Source organism: Hyaena hyaena, unplaced genomic scaffold (genome assembly GCF_003009895.1).
Source record: "Hyaena hyaena isolate Hyena2069 unplaced genomic scaffold, ASM300989v1 scaffold_240, whole genome shotgun sequence".
Taxonomy (NCBI): Eukaryota; Metazoa; Chordata; class Mammalia; order Carnivora; family Hyaenidae; genus Hyaena; species Hyaena hyaena.
In genome coordinates, this window is record NW_024080873.1 from 2,364,577 (window position 1) to 2,383,883 (window position 19,307).

The 19,307-nt window shown below is 38.5% G+C and overlaps 1 protein-coding gene across 1 annotated transcript in view; it reads right to left on the reverse strand.

Annotated features, from left to right (window-relative positions):
• ADAMTSL1 (ADAMTS like 1) overlaps positions 1-19,307 on the reverse strand; it is a gene marked incomplete at its 5' end in the record, with an annotated part of 328,947 nt that overhangs the window by 277,220 nt on the left and 32,420 nt on the right. Inside the window, one exon of the mRNA XM_039244420.1 lies at positions 18,212-18,448. Within this exon, the coding sequence (XP_039100351.1) occupies positions 18,212-18,448 (237 nt within the window). The remainder of the gene's footprint in view (positions 1-18,211; positions 18,449-19,307) is intronic.

A 19,307-nucleotide genomic window follows, 5' to 3' on the forward strand; every position in this document is an offset into this window, starting at 1 on the left:
CCTGAAGCTGAGTGTATAGAAGAAAATTTTGTTAAGAGGTATGCCCCCCACATTTTAAAAAGGAGAGAGTGGCGCCTGGGTGGCTCAGTTGGGTAAGCGTCCATCCGACTCTTAATCTTGGCTCAAGTCATGGCCTCCGTGGTTCCTGAGACTGAGCCCTGCTTTGGGCTCTGCACTGACAGCATGGAGCCTGCTTGGGATTCTCTCTCTCTCTCTGCTCCTCCCCTACTTGTGCTCTTTCTCTCTCTCTTTCAAAAATAAATAAATTTTAAAAAATAAAAAAAGGGGAGAGAAAAAAAACAAAGGAGTTAAAGGTTTTGAGAAATCCTGATGAAAAACATAAGCGAAGGAAATAATGTCAAAGGAAACCGATAGTAAATCTATAATATCCTGGACTTAAAAAGAAATAGGTTTTAAAGACAGTACAAGGCTGGAATCAAGGGGAAGAAAGATAACATAAGTAAAATCTATAATTTCAACAGTAGGAAACTTCATTGCTTTTCCTTTCAAAATCACCATCTGCACAGGTTAAGAGTTTAAATTTTCCCATCTTAAGGTTTTAAAAAACTTGAGTAGGTGCTCTTTACCTGATTTTCAAGAGTACAAGCTTTATTTATTTATTTATTTATTTATTTTTAATGTTTATTTTTTTTGGGGGGGGGAGAGGTTGAGAGATAGAGTGTGAGTGGGGGAGGGGCAGAGAGAGAAGTCACAGAATCTAAAGCAGGCCCCTAGCTGTCAGCACGGAGCCTGACTCGAACCCACGAACGGGGAGATCATGACCGGAGCCAAAGTCAGACTCTCAGCTGACTGAGCCACCCAGGCACCCCCAAAAGTACAAGCTTTAAAGTCTGAAACATCAGAATTCAAATCCTAACTCAGACACTCCTGGGATATATGACCTTAAGCAAGCAAATTAACCCTTTGGGTTATAGATGGGGTTTCTGTGAGGTTTAAATGATAGGTCAAGCATTGGGCACAGTGTCCGGTGTGGTTAGTGCTCAGTATATGAGGTGGATTATTTAATTGTTCTGACTATTGCCATGATGATGGCTTTAACTCTTTGCCATTGCCCTTAGAAATATCTAGGCTGTGTATCCTTTGGGGAAGGGTCAGAGATACAGATAGCTGCTGAGTCAGGCTGTCCAGGTAGTGAAGGAGGCTTGGAAATGTCCACACCATCTCACAGGTGCAGCAACTTTTCAGCTTTATCGAGTGGCTGCTATGTTGTAGAGCAGACCAAATATTGCAGGTCTACGTTTTTAAAGGATATGTTGTGAATATTGGAAATATATTTACATATTGGCAACTAATTCAAATGTTTACAAAACCGCACAACAGCCACTGAATAAAAGTTGTCATGGGGCATCTGGGTGGCTCTGTCAGTTAAGAGTCCAACTTAGGCTCAGGTCATGATCTCACAGCCTGGGGGTTCGAGCCCTGCATTGGGTTGTATGCTGACAGCTTGGAGCCTGGAGCTTGCTTTGGATTCTGTGTCTCCCTCTCTCTATGCCCCTTCCCTGCTCACACTGTGTTTCTCTCTGTCTCAAAAATAAATAAACATTAAAAATTTTTTTTAAGTTATCACTGGGGGATGTATTTGGTCAGAGGATTGCTAGTTTGCAACCTCTGCTTCAGAGCAGTGATAATCATCTGGGAACAAAACGGAAACTATACTCCAAACTACAGAAAGAAACCTGGAGAATACTTGGGAAAATACCAGGCCAGACTTATGTAGCCCCGATGAAACCCTTCTACACACACACTGCCTAAGAAAGCATGTTTTAATGGGGTGCTTGGGTGGTTTAGTTGGTTAAGCGCCTGACTCTTGATTTCAGTTCAGGTCATGATCTCATGGTTTCGTGGGTCTGAGTCCTACATCGGGCTCTGTGCTGGCAGCACAGTGTCTGACTCTAGATTTCAGCTCAGATCATTATCTCATGGTTCTTGAGTTTGAGCCCTGCATTGGGCTCCGCAACAGTTGTCAGAACTTCCTCAGAAGCTGAGAGTACCCAGTGGGAAGAACTCCTCCCCACTAGAAGAAGACTAGAGGACAGGGAGATGACAGAAGTCAAATATGCAGTAGGTAAGAGCTTGGGAAAGGAAAACACTGGCTATGTTCTTTCATTTTAATGTGACTTTGGCCATTTCTTCCCAAGCTTCCCTAACCCCCCACTCACTCTTTCCCTAAAATACTTGTTTGTTTCTTTAAGTCACCTGTAGCTCTCTTGGCAAAGAAACTAAAGTCAGACTCAGACTGAGTCATAAACCTAAGTGCACATGGGACTAGCCAGCCACTGGTTCCTGGCCACTGTGTGACTGCTACAGCCTGCAGGTGGAGTAGGTTTGCCCTCGGCATTTCCGCAGGAATGGAAGTGGTGTGTGTTACATTTTTTAGAATGTTTATTGTTGGCAAGGTTTTCCACTTGTATTTTCTTTTATAGTACAACTATTTTTAAGTGAATGGAATGTTCTATGATAATTTGGCCACAGGGGACTGAAACGTACTCAATAATGGTAAAAGAGACTAACAAAACGAATAAAGAATTCAAGTCAGAAGAATGCTTTAAACTTTATAGGTACTTAAAATCACACATACAAAAGGCACTTGCACTTAATACAGACTAAAGAACGCTGTACTTGGAGCCAGAAGATGTCCAGCTTTCAATCTGGGCTCCAGTACTTGCTTGTTCAGAGATCTTGGGTAGGTCACATGCCCGCACCGATACTCTGTGTCTTCAGAAACTGAATGAGGAGATTCAGCTGGTTATCTCCAAGGTTTCGTTCAAAGCCATTGTTTTGTAATTAGCTTTGTAAAGAGGTTCAAAATATTTCCCAAGCCCTCTGAATTTGTCTTGGCCTCTGTGTTCATTTAACCACACATATCATTTTTTGCCTTTCTGTCTAGATTTCTCAGATTCTCAAGTGTTCCGTTGGATCACAAATAGGCATCCCACAGCAAAAACACTTTGTACCTTCTTGATTTGAACTCCTCAAGGCAGTACAACCAAAAGGCAATAGGGGGACAGGTGGGATGTATGACACTAATTTTAGGCGTCTGAGTGGATTTTCTTGATACTGGCAAGTAGCCCTTCTGAGGAATGTTCCAGGACAGTCTTTGGCAACCATGAGTAGGCTAAAACTTGGGTAAAATTATGTTCATGGCTCAAAATCAGCAAGGTACCTGACGCTTTAAGTTGTTTTTAGTAAGGATTTTGGTAATTAAAGTAGCTACAACATTAAAAAAATTATACCTTTACTTGATATTTCCTTGGAAATATACCAATCAGCTAGTGTATAATTACTTACTAATTGCTTTTCAAATTTAGATTTGATTTTTCACATTAAAAATTTTGTTTTAATGTTTGTTTATTTTTGAGAGACACGGATAGAGCCTGAACAGGGTAGGGGTAGAAAGAGAGGGAAACACAGACTCCAAAGCAGGCTCGAGGCTCTGAGCTGTCAGCACAGAGCCTGACATGGGGGTCTAACTCACGGACTGGGAGATCATGACCTGAGCCAAAGTCAGATGCTAAACTGACTGAACCACCTAGGCGCCCCTCATTTTTCACATTTTTAAACAATATTATGAAGTGACTTCAGACACCTAGTTTCAAAAAGGCTTCCTGATGTTTACATGACTATTCTTTTTTTTTCCTAAACCTAAGGCAAAGTTTCAAATCTTTCAAATTTCTCATATACTTAAACCTTGTATTTCAAGTTTCTGGGAAGACCTATGACCGCAAACTTAATAATTATATTAATTATGGAGAGAACTGAACTATTTAAAACTGTGTCTGAGGATCATCTAATTAAACCATGGAATATCCTGTAGGAGAAAACATTCTTCAGATCTATTTTCTAATATACATTCGAGGGGAAAAGTACATCACACTGCAATCCTAATTGATATTTATGGCCTTTGGAAACCTTATATTTTGTGAGTTTAATCCCAGGAAGGATCTCATTGCTCTAGCAATGAGAGTTCATCCAGAGAATCTGGTCTGGGTGATGTACTAAGCAAGCCAAAGGTTCTGGGTAGGCCTGAGCCATCCCCTAAGCCATGATAAATCAAGAATGGACCCCAAATTCTAAAGTATTTCTAGCTTAGTATCATAAAACAAAAAAATTAAACTTATATAAATGGACTTTGTGTCAGCCTGAAGGAAATGAGAACAAGGCCCAAGTAATTAAAACAAACCGAGGGTTGATGAGAGGTGGGTGTGGAGAAGAGGGAAAATGGGTGATGGGCATTGAGGAGGGCACTTGTTGGGATGAGCACTGGGTGTTGTATGAATCACGGGAATATACCCCCAAAACCAAGAGCACACTGTACACACTATATATTAACTAACTTGACAATAAATTTAAAATTTAAAATTTTAAAAAGACATTCAGAATGAGTAATTTTTGTGATTTAGAGAGGGTTTGGTCATCAGGAGACAAAAACAGTCAACAAAGAGATTTATTGATTTGTTGATCCATCCACACAACTGTCTTCTATTGTGCAAATCAAACTAAATACACAAAGGATAGGTGGGACATGGTGTCTGCTAGCAAGGGGCTCTTGATTTAACTGGCTAGATGGTCATGGAAATTAATATAAAGACAAAGGAAATAAGCAAGTAACAGGCACAAGAGATGAGAATAAAAATTAATTCCCCTGGGAAGTTTCCCTGAAAGACTGAGTGTGAGGAAGAGACAACCTGACGGGGGCATCAAGGTCTTCCAGCCTCCTCGAAAGGAAATTCCAACACTCTTCCTACCGGCTTCTACTGCATTCTGTACATGGAGTGTATCACTGGTTTCTAGCCAGATGCCTAGTACGAGATGCTCAATAAATTGAACGAATCAATCAACAATACTTGATCTTTAATCCTCATTTCCCTCTGTTATAACAACGATAGCATTATAATCCCCCACGGGTTCACGGGAGACTTAAAGGAAGTAATATATGTAAAGTGCTTGCACAGTATACTGCCTGGTAGGTAAAGGGCTCAATAATAATCAGCTCTTAGTATTAATATTAGGCATTCTTACCTTTTCCTGGGCAAGAAAAATGAGGCTTAAAGAGCTAATATATTACTCCATGATCACACAGATAGTAAGTTTAGAAGTCAGACTTAAGACTTCCATTTGACTAAGTCTAACACTCACTTTCTCCCTCTTTTCACGTGCTGCTGCTGATTATAGTTATTTGTGTTTGTACCTCATCACCTCAAAACTGGGAGCCTCTCGAAGGCAAGGGTCATGACTGTCTTCATATCCCTGCTGAGTCTAATTCAGGAACACACAGCAGCCCTATTTAAAAATTTGATTGAGCCTCTCTGGACCTCAGATACCTAAATGTAAAATAGAAGCACTAAACTGTAAGATTGTAAATATTCTTTTTACTTTCCAACTGTCTTCTGTGAAATCACTCAGTGAATTAAGTAGCAGAGTTAATATCTGATACAGTGAGTTAAGTAGCAGAGTTAATATCGGATACAGCTAAGCAGATAATGCTTTGCCAAAAATTTACTAGGAAAAGACTTTCTCAAGCCCAAACTTAATTCTCTCAAAAAAAAAAAAGAGAAAGAAAAAGAAAAAAGGAAAGTTGTACAACTTCCAGCTTGATATCACTATCCATGCATTCAGCATAATTCATTCAAGACCTGTCATATGCCAGTTTCTAAATCAGTTTTAATACATATAGATAATTCGGGTCTGAAATGATTTCTTGAAACAATAATGAATTAAGAGGACACCCATGTAGACTAATGGGTGAGCCATATTAACTCTGTTAAATAGATCAGATCACTCTCACAGAAAACACAGCCTTTAGATTTAGTCCATAGACTTCTGAATCTTTGTACTACATTTCAAAAACAACTTTCCTTTTTTAAAAAATATTTTAATTATTTTTGAGACAGAGAAACAGAGAGAGAGCAGGGGAAGGCAGAGAGAGGGGGAGACACAGAATCCAAAGCAGACTCCAGCCTCTGAGCTGTCAGCAAAGAGCCTGATGTGGGGCTCAAACCCACGGACCATAAGATCATGACCTGAGCCAAAGTTGGATGTCCATCGAACTAAGCTTTCAGGTGCCCCTGAAACATTTTTCTTGAGGTATAATTCATATATCATAAAATTCACCCACTTGACGTGTACAATTTAGTGGTTTTAGTACATTCATGGAATTGTGTAACTATCACAAACTTGGTTTAGAACATTCTGATTACCCCCCAAAGAAAGCCCATACTCATTAGCAGTCATTCCCCATTACAAGCAAGCACTAATTTACTTTTTGCCTTGATACAATTGGCTTCTTTCACTTTAGCATCGTGTTTGGAGAGTTCATTCATGTTATAGCATGTATCAGCACTTCATTTCTTTTTAATGTAGAATAATGTTTCATATAGATGGACCACATTTTATTTATCCTTTCACCAGTTGGTGGACATTTGGGTTGTTTCTACTTTTTGGCTATTATGAATAATGCTGCTATAAATAACTGAGTACTGTGTGTGTGTGTGTGTGTGTGTGTGTGTGTGTGTGTGTGTACACCTAAGTGTGGAATTGCTTGTTCATATGGTACCTCTGTTTAACATTTTGAGAAACTGCCAGACTGTTTTCCAAAGCAAAAGCACTATTCTGCACAACATTTCAAGACACACACACACGAATAACTCTCTGGTGTAAACATTGCAGTAGTTCTAATGGAAGGCTTGCACCACTAATAAGGTGATTCTCTAAAGGTAGAAACAATAAATAGAGAGAAGCAGGGAATATTTTTTAGTTTAGCTATGACTGCTGCAGAGCTTCAGTCAGTGGGGGCTCTGACTCCTTGGGAGGTGGACTTGAGTCCTGGTCATCACTATACACCCCAAGGGATAGCCTAGTGATGAACAGTGAGTATTAATTTATTTTGAACAAACCAATAGCTCCAAAAATTCACTCCAAAAATTCAGTAAAGGATAGATAAACTTTGCCCTAAGAGAGGTGTGGCTTTTACCCTTGGCTCCTGGGAGGTAATCCCTAAACCTTTGTAATTTCCTGACCAATATGGGTGTTTTTGTTAGCTTGGGAGCTGTGGGCCATCCAGATTGTCTATGGTACTAATCTGATTTACGGTGATGGCTTGGGGCCACATGTTATCAATTCAACCTCTAGAGAGACTGGGGGTTAAGGTCAGCCATGCAGGAGGTCAACTATGTCTATGTGACCAAACCTCAATTAAAACTCTGGACACCAAGACTTGGGTGTTTCCCTGCTTGACAACACCCCATGCATATTGTCACACAGTGTTGCTAAGAGAAGCAAGCACAGGCTACACAGCTCACCTGGGTGCGGATACCTGGCAGTTCTGTACTTGAACTCTTCTGGAGCCTGCTCTATGCACTTCTGCCCTCCACGGATTTTCATCAGTATCCTTTTGCTGTAACAAACTGTAACTCTGAGCATAGTAGCTTTCGGTGAATTCTGTGGCTCCTTCTAGTAAACTACCAAACCCGAGGTTGGGAGATCCCAAACTTGAAGCTGGTATGAAAAGTGGGGGCCGTCTTGAGGAATATCAAACTTTGTAGTTTCAGCTGTTTCAGCTAACAGTACTGAAACACTCTTAGAGATAATTAGGTGAACTTTAGCATATTCGGTATTTTCACAAAGTGGGCCAAAGAATCGTATGTGAAACAAAGCATAATGAGATGACTCCAGAAAGTTGCCAGATCCTGGTAGGGCTTTCATTTAATGAGACATAGAATCCCAAGCCATAGATTTCCTTACCTGAGCTACACACAGTCACACCCCTAGACAACAAAGAGGTGTGCTCACCGATACGATGCTTTATCATGAAAATATCTTTTCCCAGAAGAAAGAGTGACATGTAATAGAGAAAAGAGGATCTGAATGGCAGCTTCACCTATTTTTAGTTGTATGAACTTCTATTAGCGACAATCCCCTCAGTTGTAAAATAGAAATGATAACAATATCCCAAAGAATTGGCACAAACACCTGGCGATATGCACAGTGTACTCTGTAGATGATATAGCTCGGAAAAGGATAACATTTGCATTTTTTCTACCTTAGATTCACTCTGGCTTCATCTACTAAATCTCTTTGGGAAAACAAAATCTGTCTTTCCTAGTCCATGCTTAATTTCACAGGACAAATTAAATGGCTATAATTTTCAAAAAAGTTTTTCCCTGAAAGCTATAGGAAGAAAGGTTACCCACCTCACAACTGAATAGCAAGATGGACAAAAAATATTCCAATACAACAGAGAAACGTTTTCTATGAGTAGACATGATATATGAAATAAAAAAGGATCTAATTGGGATGGCAGGAAGGAAACAATTTGAGATGAATGAAGACCTATGAAATGTCACTTTTTATACCTCTTAGCTCTTCAAGGAGAGAGGCTACCTCAAGGAACATTAAAATGGTATACATTAGTTTGACTTCAGTTTTTCCTGAAAGAGACAAACATTTAGACTGACTTGTTATCTAGCTAGTATAAGGCCATAGACAAGGTTAATCATGCATAAATAGGCCTGTGATTATATAAACTTAATGGAAACACACCTTTCAATTAAGAAGATAGAGTTAAGAGGGAGGGAGAAAGGATGCAAAATCATTGCACAAATACCATAAAACAGACAGTCATTGTACATGCATTGTTTTCTCATCGCTCATCACTGCCCCAAACCAGTGCCTGACCCTGTTCCTATGTTTCACTCCAATGAATGGCGGCACCACACACACACACACACACACACACACACACACACACACATTGTTCAAATTAGAAAACCAGGCATCATCTCAATTTTCTTTCCTGCTGCATTTAACTTCACCAAGTTCATGGATTATATCTCCTAATTTGTATTAAAATCTCTCCTTCTCATCCCACTAATGATTTCTGCCCCCTTCCAATCTATTGCCCTCAGTGCAGATAGGGTGCTCTACCTGAAATGCATATCTTACCTTATCTTTTGTCTGCTTGAGTTATTTCAAAGGTATTCTTTTGTCCTTCATATCACAAGTCAACAGTCTTCTTAATATACCTTACACATCTCCTCACAACATAGGTCTTGACACCCTCTTTAGTCCTTTATCCCTCCACTGTCCTTCTTCACTTCTAGCCACTGGCTAAAGTCTTTTTAATTCTCTTCCTCGGAGCAGGTCTTGACCCCATGCCTTAGTTAAATATCCCACCTATTAGCCACAGGCTAATTTCCGCCATGTGGTTCTTACACACTATGAAAAGTATACGTATGAGGTGCCTGGGTGGCTCAGTTGGTTAACCATCTGACTTTGGCTCAGGCCATGATCTTGCAGTTTGTGAGATTAAGCTCCACATCAGGAACAGAGCCTGTTTTGAATCTTCTGTCTGCCCCCTGCCCCCATCGCTTTCCCTCTCTCTCAAAAATAAATAAGCACATTTAAAAAAGTATATGTATATACATATATGTTTGTGTGTTTATATGTATCTGTTTGTGCTATATACAAATAAACAGAGATGTATGCTATTGTGGGTTAATCGTGCTTCCCAAAAAGATGTTGAAGTTCTCTCACCACTCCCTCCCCTCCTTACCTATGAATGCAATCTTATTTGGAAAGAGCCTCTTTGCAGATATAACAAAGTTAAGATGAGGCCATACTCAATTACAATGGGTCCTAATCCAATATCACTGGTTTTCTTATAAGAGAAGCCAGGAGAAGGCCATGCAAAGAGACAGGCACAGAGGGAAGATGGCCTTGTGAAGATGAAGGCAAAGACTGATGGCTACTATTAGAAGCTAGGAAAAGGCAAAGCAAGATTCTACCCAGAGGCTCAGAGGAACCATGGCTTGGAGGACTTCTGTTGTCCTAAGCTGCCCAGTAAAGAAACACACTGTAGAAAGAAAATTGGGCTTTCTTTACCCTGAAACTAAAGAGCACAGTATAAATGATTAGAGCAGATAAGAAATGAAGCCAAATCCATACTCTTCAAAGAGCAGCCTATTTACAGTGAGGAGAATATAGTTTAGTGTCTCGAATGTACATTTTTGTATTCACTGAGAGGCATACAGTATAGTAATGATAGTATAATTTTCTGTATATTTGTCATATCTCTCCCCAGAGTGTAAATTCAAAGACTTGTTTTTTCCCTCTTCATTCATCTATCTTCAATATCACACAGGTAATTCATAAGTAAATGTTTGTCACATGAATAATTTTTTTTAAATAACTGAATTTTTCACAACAACCCTACAAAAGTATCACTCCTGAAGGAAAAGGTCTTACTTAACTTTGTATCCTCAGTACCCAACATATAGCAGGGTTTTTTTGGGAAGAAGAAATAAACAGTGTTCCAAAACTAAGTAGCTTGCCAAAATTTAACTAGTAAGTAGTAACTTACTTAACACTTCATCGTTACTGTGTCACACAGAGGGGAGAGAAAGAAAGAATAGGCTTTAAATCCTTAAGCATGATCGTACTTCCACATGGAAGTAGATTGCAAACACAGAAGGAAAATGGCCAAGTCCTTGTTTCTGACATCACCACCTTTAGAATAAATGGTAGACATTTGATACTAGTGACTTAGGTCACAGACAGAGATGGAGAAATAATCATTCCACTTAATTCATTTCTAACTACTCACCACAGGAGTTATTAAAAATGGAAAGAACTTCTTTGTTAGAGGCATGGTTCATTATAACATTGCCATAGTATAGATGTGAAAACCTCATGATCCAATTTACAGCTTACTTCTTAATTGTATTATTAACTTTAAAACAATATTCTATAAGGCATTACTTAGAAGAAATTCTTCTTTTCTTTTTTGAAATGCCTTATTTTCTAAAATAGCAATAAGCAATATTATAGACGTGTAGATTTATTACAAAAGAGCTGGTTTATAATGACACTTTGTCTTTTTTGATGTACATGTATTAGGTAGCAACTTGTGAATTTCATTAATTATAAAAATCAAGCACATTTTTCTGAATTTGACTTCAAAATAACCTCAACATTATTTTTAACAGCAGCATATGTTCTATCTGTAAATTTATGCTACTCACTTTTATATATTTAAAACAGAAACCAGCTTTGTGCTTTACAGCAAATATAAATGGGGTAATTTGGATAATGAAAATAAATGAATAACAGCAGTACTAATAGAGCTGATCCTATTTGTAATGGCTCATTAACTCTGGACAGGATGCAATTCACTACTCTGGATCAGGAGCTGATAATGGTACAATGTGGAGCTGTTAGTAAAAGAAGGTTGCAATAGGAAAATTAACAGAAGGTCTGTTCATTCATTGGGAAGTCAGTATCCCCTTTTGTATGTATAACTGCATTAAACCATGCGCTCAAAAAAGTCAACAGCAAGAAGTAATTTGGGTACTACTACTGCCACCACCACCATCACTGCAGCTGCCGCTGCTGCTGTTACTACCACTGCTGTTGCAGGATAGTATTTATCAAGCTCATGGTAAGCAATTAAAACATTGAATTACTAAATCCTTATAGAAATCCTATCAGGTAGTTACAAATCTTAGGTTCACTTTGCAGATGAGGAAACTGAGCTCTTTGGAACTTGCTTCAAGTCACATACCAATGAGTGTCTGAGCCTTGATTCAAACCAGGCAGTCTGACTCTAGAGCCTTTGCTCCTAACTATTCAGATGAGGACAAAATCCATCCCCACCCCAGCTCTGCCTCATCTCCAACTTCATCTAATCTTGAACGACAATAGGCAATTAAAAATCCCAGTATTTCTGTTTGAGATGTAAGGTAGGGAGAGACACCAACACAGTGACTCTCCAGGAACAATGATTGGATTCTAGGATGAAAGCGATTCTAAGGAAAGAGGGGAATGTGGTTTGAAAAGATATTCACTAAACCTGTTGTTTTCATATATAAATGATAGCGTTAAAGCTGAACAAAATCTTGGCCCATGGGACATGCTGATGAAATAACACAGGGAGCATAGTCAAAAATGTTGATAAACACTGACATTTTGTGACCTCTAGCCTGCCATTAAGGAGCTGTAAGATCCTGGGAAAATCATAACTAGTAGCAATATTCCTCTGGGCTGGACTAGATCTCAAAGGCATTGTTTTCCAAGTGCTGGTCTGTGAAGCACTGTAACAATTTCTGTGCTCAGGAGGAAAAAAAAAAAGTAAGTACAGGGTAGTAACTTTCTCATAAGGCAAACTATTGTCCTCTATTCTGAAATCGGGTTGCTACTATGTCTTTGTTATTAACATTTCAATTATGAAATGATGATGGTGAAGTGCATGATGAACGTTCTCCTTTTCTTTTTTAATGTTTTTAGCAGAATAAGAAGTTGCTTACTTTAGCTCCTTTTAGAAAATTTTGAAAGTTATGAAAACTCACACAGGGAGCCACAACTTTGATATATTTTGCAACTTAAAATGTTCAAGGGGCTCTACATTTCCATAGCACTTGACAGTCTGTTGGGTTTTTTCACACGAATAATCTCACTTAGTGCTTGATAGTCTGTGAGACAATCTCCTTTCCCACAGACTGAAAAATACAATTCAGGAAGGTTAAGCAACTTGATCAAGGTTATGAAAGAGCCAGATTACAATTCATGGCCTTTGACTTTAAATCCTGCCTGCTTTACAATCTGTAAGTGGATCATAAATCTGACCAAACAAGAGGATCAAAAGGAGAGTGTTCTGTATACAGAGAACTATTCAATCCCAGTTTCTGGGGGATGGGGACTAAGAGTTGTATCTTTTTTTTTAAATAGTTTGTTGTCAAGTTGGTTTCCATATAACACCCAGTGCTCATCCCCACAAGTGCCCTCCTCCATGCCCATCACCCCCCTACCCCCATTAGTCCTCAGTTTGTTCTCAGCATTCAAGAGTCTCTCACGGTTTGCCTCCCTCCCTCTCCCCCTCTATTTTTCCCCTTCTTCTCCCCCATGGTCCTCCGTTAAGTTCCTCCTAATCCTCATATACGTGCAAACATATGATATCTGTCCTTCTCTGCCTGACTCATTTCGCTCAGCATAACACCCTCAAGGTCCATCCATGTTGCTGCTACACATGGTCAGATTTCACTCTTTCTCATTGCCATGTAGTATTCCATCGTATAGATAAACCACATCTTCTTGATCCATTCGTCCGTTGACGGACACTTAGGCTCTTTCCATCTTTTGGCAATCGTGAAGAGTGCTGCTATGAACATTGGGGAACATGTGCCCCTATGCATCAGCACTCCTGTATCCCTTGGGTAGATTCCTAGCAGTGCTACTGCTGGGTCATAGGGGAGTTCTATTGTTAATTTTTTGAGGAACCTCCACACTGTTTTCCAGAGGGGCTGCACGAGTTTACATTCCCACCAACAGTGTAGGAGGGTGCCCTCTCCAAGTGATCTGGTATGCAGCCCTATTTGGGAACCATTCCTGAACATTACATGGCTCCTGTCTCTGTCCACTCAGCCTCACCAGAAGGGGTAGGAGCACCAGACAGAACTTGGTGTTTATGGGCAGTGCTATCACTGAACCTCAGTTCTTCATCTGTGAAATGAATAAATGCTGCCTAATGTGTAGAGTTGTTAATACAGGTGACCCTTGAACAAGCTGAGGTTTAGAGCTACCCTTGTGCAGTTGAAAATCCATGTGTAACTTTGAGGCTCTCCTACTGTTGACTGGAAGTCTTACCAATAACATAAATAGTTGATTAAAAATATTTTGTGTGTTATACGTATTATATACTGTGTTCTTATAATAAAGTAAGCTAGAGTAAAGAGAACGTTAAGAAAATCATAAGGAAAATACATTTTTAGTCCTGTACTGTGTTTATCAATATAGTAAATTTATGTCATGTGTTTTTAAGATGAAATGTCTATATCAATATTGCTTGCTGATAGAAAACCCTGTAGATGATATAGGTATGACTAACATTCAACATCAAAAATGAAGAGATATTGTACAATCTGAGTTTGTATATAAGTTTTGATACATTTTAACTTTTTTATAATAGATGGGTGTATACTTGCTTAGGCAAGCAAATGATAAAATTGACTAGCATCTACACATATTTTATGTTTTTATGACATAACTAACATTTTCTTAAAAATTTCCATATTTCTAAGTTACCCAGTTCATCTGTAAATTTTTCCAAATTGTTGCAAATCTCCAAAAATTTTTTCTAATGTATTTATTGACAAAAAATCCATTTATAAGTGGACCCACAAAATTTGAACCCATATTGTTCAAAGGTCACTTGTATTGGAAAAAATATACATAAACTGCCTGGATATGGTATTCACTCAAAAGTGAAAGCTATATGGGGCATCTGCATGGCTCAGTCAGTTAAGCATATGACTCTTGATTTTGGTTCAGGTCATGATCTCATGGTCATGAGATCAGCCCCAAGATGGGTTCCCAGCACTGAGCATGGAGCCTGCTTAAGATTCTCTCTCTCTTTCTTACCCTCCCCTACTTATGTGAGCATGTGCGCACACGCGCACACACACACACACACACACACACACACACACATTCTCTCTCTCAAAAAAAAAATGGAAGCTATTTTATGATTAATATTACTACTACTACTAGAGTGAGTATACTGCCTAATAGGTTACTCTAATATCACTGAGTAAGAATAAGGTATTTATTATAAATGGTGATTATTCTAGTATTTTACTGAAGCAAATCCACAATTATGGACAACACACTCATTCACAACCATTGGACAGTTCCTAGGTCTTGGTCTCCTTCTCTATGAAATCCTTTCCTATGGATTGCTAAGTTATCTCCCGGCTCTGAATGGCAAAGACTCCACAGTTTTATTTAAACAGTTAAACTTCCCAGTTTGAGGAACGGGTTCTAACTTGAGTATTACATAGGTATAACTGAAATAATTAGTACTTGTGGATGACAAGTCTCTGTAGTTATGCTGTCATTTTCTATCAAGATAAGGCTATATCCAAAGCTAATTACTAGCTTCTTTATAGTTTATAATTTATATCTGTTTAGCATCAAAAATATTTGAAACAGCTTGTCAAAAAAGTTATAATAAGGCAAAAATAGAGCCAGAGAAAGAGTTAAGACTCTCTAACAAATGTAGTAGAAATGGAAGAGAAAGGAAAATAGGGCAGAGAAGATGATGTTTTTTTCAGGAAACTAGGAGAAGCTGTTAAATGTGAGAAACTTTTCATTAAATTAGCATTGAGACTTCTGTTGTTTCAAAAATTATGAAAATATGGCTTTTTTCTTAATGTTTCTTATGAAAGACCGAAAATATGAATCATCAATATACAGATATAGGCTAAATAAAAGATTCTGAATCATCAATATACAGATATAAGCTAAATAAAGGATTCTTTTCTAAGTAGAATGGAATTTATGTATTGAAACTCTTTGAGGTGGTAGTGAGCGCTTTTCTTATAGTGATTAGCTTTAGTCTTGTCCTTCTAAAAAAGTACACACTGCATTTAAACATTCCATCTCTATTCCTCTATCATCTCACTATCATCTGTCCTTTCCCTCTTTTTACAAAACCCAAGTAGGTTTTAATCATGAAAACACAGGGGTAATGGTAATAAGAATCCACAATTATATCCATTCAAAATTCAGGGGCGCCTGGGTGGCTTAGTCGGTTGAGCGTCCGACTTTCGCTTAGGTCATGATCTCGCGGTTCGTGGGTTCGAGCCCCGCGTCGGGCTCTGTGCTGACTGCCAGCTCAGAGCCTGGAGCCTGTTTCAGTCTGTAACTCCCTCTCTCTCTGACCCTCCCTTGCTCACGCTGTCTCTCTCTCTCTCTCTCCTAGAAATAAATAAAAACATTTAAAAAAAAAAGTTTAAAAAAAAATTCATATTAAGTTGTAGTTTGTGATCCTCTGAGCATGATTAATTTGATATATTGCTTTCTACCCTTTGCCCTAGTTGTAATCAAAATGAAAACTTTTTCCTGGTTTTAGGCGTAGTTTTCTTGCTATTTTCTTGCTGTCACTGCTCTGGCCCAGACTTCTATTTTGCCTCACCTTGGCTGCTCTAAGAGCCTCCTTTCAGTTGGTCTTTTGGCTCTATCGCCTTGCACTTTAAAGTCCTACAACTGCAGCTATATTAATGTTTCTGAAACAGAACTATGATTACGTCTTTTCTCCACTAAAACTCTTTCTTGGCACTCACTCACTGTTAGCCGTAGTCCTGTCTGCCATTCACGTATCCATGATTTTCTCCCAAACTACCTGTCTTCTTACTGTGTACCTGGGGGAAAGGTGCTCTTCAGCCAAACTATGTATTAGTACCTATATGCAATCTGACTTATTCCACCTCCTTTACCATGATTGTGCCTCTTTTCATATATTATATAATTTACATTTGCACCCCCCAAATCTAACAAGTCACAAGCCCAAGAATTGAAGTGAAGGAGGCATGTTTATACTTGTAACCAAATGCCCAGCACTACCATTCCATATTTACTATCTATAAAAATTCATTCTTTCACTCCTGAGATAGGATTCCCTTTCAGCTGCCAACGTACGTGAGGCCAGGTGGCAGGATTAGTCTAGAAAAGAGAGGCCACATTGAACTCCTATGCAACAGGAATAAATGAAACCCAATTTGCTGACCTGTCTTATTTATTTTAGTCCATTCATTATGGTAAAACAGTGCAAGCAGCTTTGCAAGTAGATATCAGGAGACCTAGAATTTAGTCCCATTTCATGATCAATCATGTAGCTTTCAGAAAATCATACAATTTTCCCATTTTTTTTTCATTTACCAAATGGAAATCTGTCTGTTTTTATTCCAATAGTAAACACACATGAGGAATTATTATTATTTTATTTGCCATTCCTTATAACATAACCTCTTTTCTATACATATTTGCTTTACAATTCTCTATTATGCCCAAAGCTTTTACAGATTTCATAATTCCATCTCAACATCAGTGAAAATCCCAGAGAGGGAAGGAAGCACCGAATATCACAATGTTCAAATATATGGTTTTTTAGGATATTGATTAGATAATCCCTTAGGCCTTTCCTATCTCTAAAATAGTAAGATTTTATATTCAAATTTGTATCTGAAATCACATATTTCTTGTGTATAAATCAATCCGCAGGCATCTATACATCATCTCCATCCTCCTACCTGAGAAGTGCTAGGACATGCCACCATTTCCCTGTCTCATGCTTCTAGAACTTATGAAGGCTTGGCATGTCTGTCTCCCCTCTCATATGCAGAAATCATGTCCGACATCTCACCTTTCTTGTAGTAATTTATGCTACAGTTATTCCTTTTATATCTGAATATAGGTTTAGGTTTTAAGCAAACATGTAAATTTGGAGCAACTAATTACTGAAACATATTTTATGCTTATTCTTCTTAACCTTGTTAGCTGTTATATTAGAGACTCTAAAGAGAGAGAAATTTCAACCATTATTGTTTTGGGAGAATCAAGGATTCCCCAAATGTCCACTTGGTGAAATATAAAAGCATTTGGTCAGGTAGAGCACACAAGAAATTATACCAACTGCTTGCTCTGAAAACTATGTTGGTCATCCTAATTCAGAGTAGATTTAAAAATAAAGATGGAAAATGCATTGAAAACATACTAACTACTAACTTTCACTCTGCTTACTAACTCCCACTCAATTGATAAATTGATACCAGAAATCAAACCTCTTTGTTATCCCTATTTTATTTTATTTTTTAGAATTATCTCTATTTTAAAGACTTGCCTGGATGAAAGTTGTCAAGCCTTTCAATAGTTTGCACGCACTTTCAACAAAATTACAGTGACAATAATGAAGAAATAAGTTTGCCTAGAGTTTACTTGGAGATTTTAGAGTTAATCTTACCCAAGTAATTCCAAAGCTCTAAGTAAATGAAAATTGATGCCTTCAAACACACACACACACACACCCACACACACACCCCACATGCACATACAAATACATTTCAGGGACAACGAAAGTAGAGGTAATTTCAAAGTTTAATACAAAAATCACGCACACATCTAAGAGCTTTTAGCCTTTCATATTCAGCTGAGATTCAAAGCAAGAAAAAATAAAACCAATTCCAGCCCTCTTTTCATTGACACAAACATAACACTTGTAGTTTTAACTGAAATTAAACCTCAGTGTTCAAAACTGCCATCCTTTATAAGCTCTATAAAAGGTAACACTGAATGATTGAGATTGCAGTACACAGAGATGCTAAAACCTTCTTGAAAAATAGAATAGAAAGAAGCCAGCACTTACTTGGCATAAACCACTGATGCACATATCCAAAGATTCTGTGTAGCAACGAGTCCCATCTAAGACTTTAGGTGCTAGTTCAACAACCAGGGTTGTTCCTTTGGCCTGGCATTTGAGTGAACAGGGGTTGTCTGGGTCATTAGACACAGGAAGCCATTCATAAAACTGGCCATGGTGCTTGACATCATTGTGAGCGGAGCATTGCTGAGCTCGGAAATCACCTGCTTCTGGTGGGCAGTCCTGGAGAAGAGAGGTGGGAGGGACACACAAAGGTTATGAGGGTTGCCCAAACAGAAAACTGGAGAAGCCGTGTGGTCTGTCAAAGTCTTAGAAAACAAAGCAAATGTCCTGGTTGTTACAGATGGACACTCCCATTTAATCTGAGAGGTCATATGATTGCCTGGTCCTGAAAATGTAAAGAGTTGAGCAAGTAATCACCTTGAAATACATTTTTGGATTAAATTTAAATGGGAAAGTAATCAGCTTGAGGGAGATCTGATTGATACTGGTTGGGAAATAGTCACCTTGAGATACATTTTCCAAACAATGTTGATTGGCCCATGGATCCCTCCACAATGTAATACTATTTCAGTTTCCTTGTAACTTAAGTAAAACTTACTGAAGTCAGAGGGTTAGTTGAAAAACATGTCTGTTGCTTTCGGCTCTAATAATGAAAGCTATGAGAACACTATAGCAACTTCCAGCACAAAGCTATGATAATTTCATTCAAAAATTTTTGTGGGATTGTTTGTGAGTTTTTCTAAAAGGTAGGCTGCACAGTATTGAGAATTAAATGTGGGGAACAAAAAAGAGAAAAGAGCATTGATATCTGAATTTCCTTGGCTTAAGGCAACACAGCAGAGTGGAAAGGTATGGGCTTGTTAGGTGAGAGCATAACTGTGATACAGTGGGGCTCTCTGAATCTAGGTTTCCTTTTGTTTAAAACAGAGGCAATAATAATACTCAGCTCTCAAAGTCACTGTGAGAATTTCATGGGCTTATGTCAGCCAAATACTGGCACATGCAAGACTGTACATGGTAGTTATTACTGTGATTATTCAGTGAAGCCACTGAACAGAAAAAGCTGGAGAATTATGAG